A 10288-nucleotide genomic window follows, 5' to 3' on the forward strand; every position below is an offset into this window, starting at 1 on the left:
TTAGCAGTTGTTAAAAGGAAAACCACCACTGAGGCACCCTCCCTGCAGCACAGCACCCCCTAGTGATACACTGGGGTCAGCACTGACTGAGAGAGGAGAAAGAGTAATCCCTACTGAGCCTCCTACAGCACAGCGTCCCCTAGGGGCCAGCACTGACCGTGTGGAAGAACATCCACTACTTAGCCCTCCCCACAGCACCTCCTAGTGCAGGATTAGGCTCAACTCCCCGTACTTCTAACAGGATCCAAATGCTCCTTAGGGTCACTCATCCAAGTCTTGCAGCCATTTAGCTGATGAGACAGACCCACCATTTTAGATGCTGTAAGAGGAGAGCACCACAACTGGGGCTTTCACCAGAGCCCAACCAAATCTCTGGCACACCATTGAACCTGCCAGCTGAAAAGATCAAGGAAAACACCCACACAGCTGATGGACGAGTTCTCTGTATTAAAGAGAGGCAATTGTTTTATTGACCAAAAATATGGAATGCAATATCCTGGCCAGTTGGTATGACTCTGAAAAGGCTCCGGGTTTCCTTGGCCATCGGGAGCTGGTAGAGCAGCAGGGCACGGTCTTCATTCCAGTGTTAACCATCTCTTTCACTGCGCCACGTCAGCTGCGAAGCCTTCGGCGCAGAACTCAATGTTATCGTAGGACTATCTTGTCTCCTGGGGACAAGGGAGTGAGTCAGAGACAGCTGCATAAAGGAACGGGGTTCAGGTGGCTTTTATGCTACTTGATCTGCAAGTTCTCTAGTGTCTTTCACCCCAAGGATCTCCAAGTGACTAACCCTAGGGGTCCTCATGTACCTTTGGGTCTCCATCCCTTGAACTTGCCATCTGCTGACATCACAATGATTAAAAAGGAGGTTGGTGTCTTTATCCCCATCTAAAGATGGGGTGATTGTGGCACAGAAGGTAGAAGTGGTTTTCCCAAGGTGACCCCTCAAGGCAGCGGCAAAGCTGGGAATAGAGCCTGAGCCCTCATCCTCTGCAGGATCCATTAGGCCACACTAGCCTATTGTATTGCTAAGCCCTAGAGACCAGGATGCCAGTCTATTTATCTCTCTGCTCTTCAGCCATATCTTGCTGTTAAATATGGGTTGGGATGAAGTGGGAAGTTTTGGTAATATTTTTTAAGAAGCCAATGTGTGCCTTAGTTTTCCCTCTCTGCTGTGTCTGGCCTCAGGGCTGACCTGAGTTAAGGGTTACCGTATTTCAATTTTCAAAAAGGGAAACTGAGGGAGGAAGGTGGAGGTGGGTATAGTTGGGGGTACTGGAGGGGGGACCTATGGTGGCGGTACTCACTGGAGGAGGGGGTGTCGCTCTGTGTCATGGGGGCAGGATGGCTGGCGCAAGTCCAGGATGCAGTGACAGCCACCAGTTAGCACCTCCTTGCGGGACCCCCACCCCGGGGCTGGGAGCCAGGGCCTGGGTGGGCACTACCAGGCAGCTGTGGTTGCACCAATCAGCTGCAGATGCAGGGGTGGGACCAATCATGAAGCTGACCAACTGGGGCTGTTGCTGAGCTCCAGCATCTGCTCTGCAAAACACCTGGACATTTCCTGTTATCTCAAAAATCTGCCCAGACAGAGGAAGGAGCCTCAAAGGCAATGTGCAGGAAAACCGGGACGTCTGCTCACCCTACCTGAGTCTCCAGCCCTGGACGAACCTGGCCTATATTCCATGAGAACATGAGAAAAAGCAAAGGCCAGATTCCTCAAGGTACAGCCTGTGAGACGTAACTTTACTCCTTAGAGAATTACTGTAGGTGCAGTAAGTATGTTAGAAATACTGGAGAACTGATAACCGTTGATTATAGATCTGGGTCATTCATGGTGAATTAATAAACTGGTTGGTTAAGAATAACCCAGTGTCCTCGTTTGAGACATTCTGACCGGGGTCAAAGTATACCTGAGAAGGACCCATCTTTAAAATCAGAAAGCCAGCTCTGCTGGGATGCAGTAAAAACGGGTGAACCGAATTAAATTCCAGCCCCAAACTGGCTATAATGTTCCTCCAATAGGAAAGTCTAGTTTGTTAGATTTTCAGATGAAATCTAACCAGCACTTTGACAAATTAAAAAAATTGACTGCTCCCCCTCCCCTATTCACACTTACACATCTCCCTGCTACCCTAGACCAGACCCACTGCGGGCCCTGGTCTCGGTCAGGGTCTGTGCAGCACCAGGAACAGTGGGTAGTATAAGGACCCTACCATCAATCAAACCCTAACCCTAACCCCGCCCTAACCCCGCCCCTTGACCCCTATAGTCCCTCCCACCTGTCACCAGAAGTCCCACCCTATGGGGGGTATTACTTCCGGGGTCAAGATGGCCACATGACCGGAAGCAAAGTTCTTAAAGTCTTCTAGAAAGGCATCATAGAGCTGCTGAAAAATTTTCAGAAAAATAAACAGTGTAAGTACCCCAGCTGCTTGTTTTTAATTTACACAACTCCCCCCCCCGCCCAAGGTTCCTAGCCTCATTACCCACTCCCTTCTCTACCACCATTTCTTAATCGTTCATTTACCTGAGCGCCATCTTTTCCGTTTGCCTTGTCCACTGGTGACTGTCCCGAGCAGTGATCTGAGGGGATGGACAAAGAGAGGCCATCAGGCTCCTCAGGGTGCCTCACGAGGGTTTCGTGGTTGGGTTCAGATGTATCCATCAACTGGTGGGCCAAAGGGCTCCCCTCAGTCATTCCCTCCTCCTCCTCAGAACTGTGGCTGGTGTAGTGCCTGCGCCACATAAGTATGGTGCTCGGGTCTAAACCAAAGTCCAAAGTTCTAACGGGGGTGGTAAAGGAGTCCATGTTTCCTCTCAGTAGCCTTTCCACGCTTTCTAAAACATGTGTCCTTGGTAAGGAATGGCCTCTTCTGTTCGGCGCTGGTATTTATGGGGTATTGGTGCTGCACTCGGGTTGGCGGAGGGCCTTGGGAGGAGTTCTTAGAGGGGTCACCCCGATTGGTCAAAATCTCCTCTCGGGGTGGTCCTTTCGGGAGGAAACCCCTCTTGATTGGTAGAGGGTGGTGGGAGGAGTTCTTAGAGGGGGGGTCACATGACCCACTTTGCTTCCAGTCATGTGGCCATCTTGATCCCGGAAGTAATACCCCCATAGGGTGGGACTTCTGGTGACAGGTGGGAGGGACTATAGGGGTCAAGGGGAGGGGTTAGGGCGGGGTTAGGGTTTGATTGATGGTAGGGCCCATATACTACTTGTATGGCCCCATGACCAGAGTATCTCAGAAGTTTTAATATATTAATCCTCACAACATCCTTGTGCTGCCCAGTGCAGCAGTTTGGGAGCTGACCTTGTTTGTGAAGATAGAGGCAAAAAAAGCACTGAGTACATTAGCTTTTTCCACATCCTCTGTCACTAGGTTGCCTCCCTCATTCAGTAAGGGGCCCACACTTTCCTTGACATTTTTCTTGTTGCTAACATACCTGAAGAAACTCTTCTTGTTACTTTTAACATCTCTTGCTAGCTGCAACTCTAAGTGTGATTTGGCCTTCCTGATTTCACTCCTCCATGTCTGATTAATATTTTTATATTCCGCCCTGGTCATTTGTCCAATCTTCCACTTCTTGTAAGCTTCTCTTTTTGCATTTAAGATAAGCAAGGATTTCACTGTTAAGCCAAGCTGGTCACCTGCCATATTCACTATGCTTTCTGCATATCAGGATGTTTTTTTCCTGCAACCTCAATAAGGATTCTTTAAAATACAGCCAGCTTTCCTGGACTGATGGAGTACAGTGCTGTGCTGTGGATGCAAAGGTCTTGAGTTCAAAAGCTGCTGGATGAGCCATGTTAGCAGTTGTTAAAAGGAAAACCACCACTGAGGCACCCTCCCTGCAGCACAGCACCCCCTAGTGATACACTGGGGTCAGCACTGACTGAGAGAGGAGAAAGAGTAATCCCTACTGAGCCTCCTACAGCACAGCGTCCCCTAGGGGCCAGCACTGACCGTGTGGAAGAACATCCACTACTTAGCCCTCCCCACAGCACCTCCTAGTGCAGGATTAGGCTCAACTCCCCGTACTTCTAACAGGATCCAAATGCTCCTTAGGGTCACTCATCCAAGTCTTGCAGCCATTTAGCTGATGAGACAGACCCACCATTTTAGATGCTGTAAGAGGAGAGCACCACAACTGGGGCTTTCACCAGAGCCCAACCAAATCTCTGGCACACCATTGAACCTGCCAGCTGAAAAGATCAAGGAAAACACCCACACAGCTGATGGACGAGTTCTCTGTATTAAAGAGAGGCAATTGTTTTATTGACCAAAAATATGGAATGCAATATCCTGGCCAGTTGGTATGACTCTGAAAAGGCTCCGGGTTTCCTTGGCCATCGGGAGCTGGTAGAGCAGCAGGGCACGGTCTTCATTCCAGTGTTAACCATCTCTTTCACTGCGCCACGTCAGCTGCGAAGCCTTCGGCGCAGAACTCAATGTTATCGTAGGACTATCTTGTCTCCTGGGGACAAGGGAGTGAGTCAGAGACAGCTGCATAAAGGAACGGGGTTCAGGTGGCTTTTATGCTACTTGATCTGCAAGTTCTCTAGTGTCTTTCACCCCAAGGATCTCCAAGTGACTAACCCTAGGGGTCCTCATGTACCTTTGGGTCTCCATCCCTTGAACTTGCCATCTGCTGACATCACAATGATTAAAAAGGAGGTTGGTGTCTTTATCCCCATCTAAAGATGGGGTGATTGTGGCACAGAAGGTAGAAGTGGTTTTCCCAAGGTGACCCCTCAAGGCAGCGGCAAAGCTGGGAATAGAGCCTGAGCCCTCATCCTCTGCAGGATCCATTAGGCCACACTAGCCTATTGTATTGCTAAGCCCTAGAGACCAGGATGCCAGTCTGTTTATCTCTCTGCTCTTCAGCCATATCTTGCTGTTAAATATGGGTTGGGATGAAGTGGGAAGTTTTGGTAATATTTTTTAAGAAGCCAATGTGTGCCTTAGTTTTCTCTCTCTGCTGTGTCTGGCCTCAGGGCTGACCTGAGTTAAGGGTTACCGTATTTCAATTTTCAAAAAGGGAAACTGAGGGAGGAAGGTGGAGGTGGGTATAGTTGGGGGTACTGGAGGGGGGACCTATGGTGGGGGTACTCACTGGAGGAGGGGGTGTTGCTCTCTGTCATGGGGGCAGGATGGCTGGCGCAAGCCCAGGATGCAGTGACAGCCACCAGTTAGCACCTCCTTGCGGGACCCCCTCCCCGGGGCTGGGAGCCAGGGCCTGGGTGGGCACTATCAGGCAGCTGTGGTTGCACCAATCAGCTGCAGATGCAGGGGTGGGACCAATCATGAAGCTGACCAACTGGGGCTGTTGCTGAGCTCCAGCATCTGCTCTGCAAAACACCTGGACATTTCCTGTTATCTCAAAAATCTGCCCAGACAGAGGAAGGAGCCTCAAAGGCAATGTGCAGGAAAACCGGGACGTCTGCTCACCCTACCTGAGTCTCCAGCCCTGGACGAACCTGGCCTATATTCCATGAGCATGGGGGCGGCTACACCTGCTGGGCAACAAATGGGAGCTCACTCAGAAAGTGACCGGAGCAGCCTCTGCCCCAGCTGGGATCCTGCCTGACACTCTCCACATTGCCCGGCTATCTGTTGGATTCCTGCCCCCACCCTCAGCCTGCATGCCCCATGCCACCTCCCACCCCCTCTGTCTGGATCCCTCCCCCATCCTCCCATCTCGGCCTGCCCTCCCCACATCGCCCGCCTCCCCCACTGCCAGGATCCCTCCCTTCCCCAGGAGAAACCCCTCAGTCTTTGGCCAGGTCCCCATAGCACAATCTCTGCTTTCTATGGCAGCAGGGAGCTTGTGGACAGCCAGCCCATCGGTGCAATTAACCCAGAGTAATTTTAGGGCGCTCCATAAATTACATAATGCACTGGGGTGGACGAGGGTCTTGAACATCTCCAAAAACCCGTGTTACTGTTCCATCCCCGACACAGCTGGACAAATGTCAACCCACCTATGACTCTGGTCCGGGTGCTGCTGGTTGGTGCTGGGGTCTGCTGGGTGCCACCTGGAGCTGCAGGAGAAAAGGAGGAGAGAGGTTCGGCTCTCAGGGGGTCACCTCGAGCTAGCCACTCCCCCACAGGGATGGGGATTTGGGAGCTGGCAGGACAAGGTTTGGGGTGACCCATGAGTCAGGGAATGTTCCAATGAGGAATCAATGACGGGGAAGAGGAATAGAAAAAACTCCCCCATAGCAAGGAGAATGTTTGGTCACTGTTGGACTGATGAAGCAAGAAAAATAACTGTTTCTTGGATCCAGGACTCCTCCCTCCAGATGTGAACAACTCCACATCCATCTATTTATTCCCCATCTCTCCTTCTCTCCTTTTCCAACACCCCTGTCTTTTCCTATCTCCATCTGAACAGATCTTTCCCTCTATGTCTCTCATCTCCTCACCACCACCCCCCTAACAACAACTTGATGTCTCTCTGATAGGTGTCTCTCTCCCATACACAATTCCCCAGTGTGCAGCCATGATCCCCACTCTCTGTTTGGGGGTTCATATCCTGTTTGAGAAAGGAGAAGGAAGAGATGGAGGTTGGGCTGGTACAAGCAAACCATCAGCTACTGGCCCGGCCCTGTCTGGATGGAATTCCCTCGGTGATACAGTGGAAGTCCCTAACTCCCTTTGTGGACCTAGAACAGGAAGTTAGGTGTCTAAACCAGGGATGAAAGTAACTTATGAGGGCCTGGCTCCGGGCCCCTGGAAGGGACGGGGCCTTGGGCAGAAGGGGCAGGACTAGGGGTCAGCCTCCCACAGCCAGCTCTTCAGCGCTGCCTGACCGTGCTGCCCAGGACTTCGGCGGGGATTTAAAGGGCCTGGGGCCCCGGTCGCTGCCATGGTAGGCAGCGGTGGTGCCCAGGAGCCCTGGGCGCTTTTAAATTGTGGGGCCCAAGGAAGCTCCCCTGTTTGCCCCCACCCCCATCAGTGGCCCTGCCGGTAGGGACCTTGAAGTGCTGCTGTGGCAGTGCTTTAACATCCCTCGGTGGCCTTGGGCTTTAACATCCATTGTGTACAGACCCGTACTGGCAGCCATTTTTTACCGGCACACTGTACCGGCCCACTTTCACCTCTGGTCTAAACCCGTTTGGATCTGTGATACCCAGTGACAGTCTTGCCTGAGAAGGGGCTGCACAATTCTGCCCTTGGAGGACTGTGCCAAGGAACCCAGCAGCATTGCTGATTTCACTGCCTGGTTGGTGGACAAGCAGGCAGTTCCTGTACAAAGAGACCCACTGAGATGAGATCCTGTTAGGGAGGGGGCGATCGCCTCTTGAAAGCCCCTCACTCACCCTTCCCTGTGGCCTGGAAGAGGTTATGTGCCAGGTTCTTCTTGTCCATGTCCTCCAGCATCTTCCTGGCCACTTCCACCGCATAATCCTCCTTGTAGTAGTTGACTAGCAGGCGAGTGATTGCTACAGCGTCTGCTTTTTCCAGCTCTCCCCATTTGATATGGTTATAACCTGGCTTGGGCTGGAAATTGTTCAGCTTGTCTTTAAACGCCTTCATGTCCGACTCGCCCAGCTCTCTAATGGTGTCGAACAGATGGTCTCTCAGGGTCTTTGCCATGCTAACTTTTTGCCCTGAGACAACGGGCAGGGAGCAGTGTCCCGAGAAGGAAAGTGAAACAAACTTTCACAACTTCCACCCTGCATCCAGCCAAGTCTCACCCTCTTCTCTTCTGTGACACTGGGCTGGGCTTAGTTGGAAGATTAGCAGTTTTGATCTGGATCACGATTTTTGTGGCCTTTTTGTGGGGTTGAGGGTTTTGCCGCTATGGGTGCTCAGCCTCAAATTCACTCCTGTTGTCTTGTGTTATTCAAACACTCATGGGCATGGGGATTGGGAGGGCAAAGGGCATCTGTGCCCTGGCTGGGAAGTAAAGTGGAGTTGGCTTCAGGGGGGGAAATGGCAGTAAAAGTGGCAAGAATGATGCATACAAACAGAGACACACACCATGCACAGACACAGTTACACACAAACACATCCCTCCCCCCAGAGACAGTTGCACACACAGAAGAACACACAGACACGCCACACCACACTCAGTTATACACAAACACTACACACAGGGACACATACACAGTTCCCCCACAGACATACCGCACACAGAGACACACATGCATAAGCACTGACAATCACTGACAGATACACACACCATATGCAGACACTTGCCACAGACACCGTGACACAAACACATACAGAGACTTGCATGCACAGTTATGCACAGACACACCCAAATACTGACACAGATACACACTGACTGATACATCCCCTCCCCCGAATCGTCATTTACAGATCAGAAGAAAGTGGAATATCCCATTCCTCCAGCAACAGGAAATGCCGTGTGCCAATAAAATCTTGAAGTTAGTCACCTATGTAAGGGTGGATGTGGTCTATTCCCTACAGTTGAGAAGAAAGGGTGAATATCAACAGAGGGAAAATCACTTTTTGTAGTGCTAACGAGACTAACAAATTTATTTGGTCATAATCGCATCGTCTTGTCAACTGTTGGGAATAGGCCACAGCTACCCTGATTGAATGGGCCTCATTAGCACTGACCCTCAACTTGGTAAGGCAACTCCCATCTTTTCATGTGCTGTGTATTTATACCTGCGTACTGTATTTTCCACTCCACGCAGCTGATGAAATGGTTTCTAGCCCATGAAAGCTTACGCCCAAATACATTTGTTAGTCTCTGAGGTGCCATAGGGACTCCTAATCCTTGATGAAACATACAAAGCCCCTGCTAAGAAAAGGAGCAAAGAAATTTGTTATACACTGGTGCCATTTACTGGATATTGAAGGAACTGAGCAATCCAAAATCTGAGAGCCAGCTAGGATGACCAGACAGCAAATGTGAAAAATCGGGACAGGGGGTAGGAGGTAATAGGAGCCTATATAAGAAAAAGACCCCAAAATCGAGACTGTCCCTATAAAATCAGGACATCTGGTCACCCTAGAGCCAACAGCCAAGCAGAAAATACCTCCACCGAACCCCAAAACAGGGTCTAAAAAACATCAGAAGTTGCTGACTCCAACAAAGAAGCTGCCACTACGTGGACACACTCCTCCTATCCCAGGGTGACCAGCAATGAGGGGAAGCAGTGAGATTTCATTTCAGAGATTGTTCTTTCTTTTTACGGTTCAGGCGAGGTCTGCACTAAAAAGTTAGGTCAGCCCAGCTACGTCACTCAGGGGTTTGAAAAATCCATATCCTTGAATGATGTTGTTAAATTGACCTAATCCCCAGTGTAGAAAGTACTAGGTAGCTACTGCCTCTGGGGAATGTGTGTGTGTGGATTATCCCCTCCCATCTGTGTAGTGAGTGTAACTGCTAGTTCTCTTGTTGTGGCTGCACTCTCTCTAGTGAGACCTCGAGAAACTGTATTTTGGCTTCTAAGTAGCATTACGTGAATGTTCCTCTTTGAACACCCAAGTCAATGGAACTAAGCGAATCTCACAGAAAATGTTTAAGCACCTGCTTTTGATGCTTTAAGCAAGTCCCTTTCAAAGCCAACATGAGAAAAAGCAAAGACCAGATTCTTCTAGGTGCAGCCTGTGAGACGTAACTTTACTCCTTAGAGAATTACTGTAGGTGCAGTAAGTGTGTTAGAAATACTGGAGAACTGATAACCGTTGATTATAGATCTGGGTCATTCATGGTGAATTAATAAACTGGTTGGTTAAGAATAACCCAGTGTCCTCGTTTGAGACATTCTGACCGGGGTCAAAGTATACCTGAGAAGGACCCATCTTTAAAATCAGAAAGCCAGCTCTCCTGGGATGCAGTAAAAACGGGTGAACCGAATTAAATTCCAGCCCCAAACTGGCTATAATGTTCCTCCAATAGGAAAGTCTAGTTTGTTAGATTTTCAGATGAAATCTAACCAGCACTTTGACAAATTCAAAAAATTGACTGCTCCCCCTCCCCTATTCACACTTACACATCTCCCTGCTACCCTGGACTAGACCCACTGGGGGCCCTGGTCTCGGTCAGGGTCTGTGCAGCACCAGGCACAATGGGGACCTGATCTTAGTTGCAACCTTCAACTGCTACCATAACAAGCAATAACAACGAGATTCCTGTAATGCACTCACATAGGTGTGTGCTAGAAGGATAAATCCACTAATGCTGGTACAGTGCCCAGTAAATAAGGCATCTGGGCCCATATAAAGATGTAGCTGATCCCTCGCAGATTGATTGGGGGCTGTATAGCAGATAGAAGCCCAGAGACACATGTGCACACAGGAGG

At 50.1% G+C, this 10288-nt stretch overlaps 1 protein-coding gene across 3 annotated transcripts; it reads right to left on the reverse strand.

The window, feature by feature from the left end:
• Positions 1 to 4246: 4246 nt before the first annotated feature.
• Positions 4247 to 8032, reverse strand: LOC115651475 (pyrin-like). 3 transcript variants are annotated; one of them, XM_030562567.1, is made up of 4 exons: positions 7325 to 8032; positions 5984 to 6043; positions 5456 to 5515; positions 4247 to 4476 (listed from the first exon to the last, which is right to left on the reverse strand). In XM_030562567.1, the coding sequence occupies exons 1-4, from the start codon at positions 7599 to 7601 to the stop codon at positions 4454 to 4456; spliced, it is 420 nt and encodes a 139-aa protein (XP_030418427.1). In that variant the 5' UTR covers positions 7602 to 8032; the 3' UTR covers positions 4247 to 4453. The 3 variants fall into 3 exon arrangements, with proteins under 3 accessions (XP_030418427.1, XP_030418426.1, XP_030418428.1); XM_030562566.1 differs by having other exon boundaries at positions 5456 to 5518; XM_030562568.1 differs by lacking the exon at positions 5456 to 5515.
• Positions 8033 to 10288: the final 2256 nt, after the last annotated feature.

This window comes from Gopherus evgoodei, chromosome 4 (genome assembly GCF_007399415.2).
Source record: "Gopherus evgoodei ecotype Sinaloan lineage chromosome 4, rGopEvg1_v1.p, whole genome shotgun sequence".
Taxonomy (NCBI): domain Eukaryota; kingdom Metazoa; phylum Chordata; order Testudines; family Testudinidae; genus Gopherus; species Gopherus evgoodei.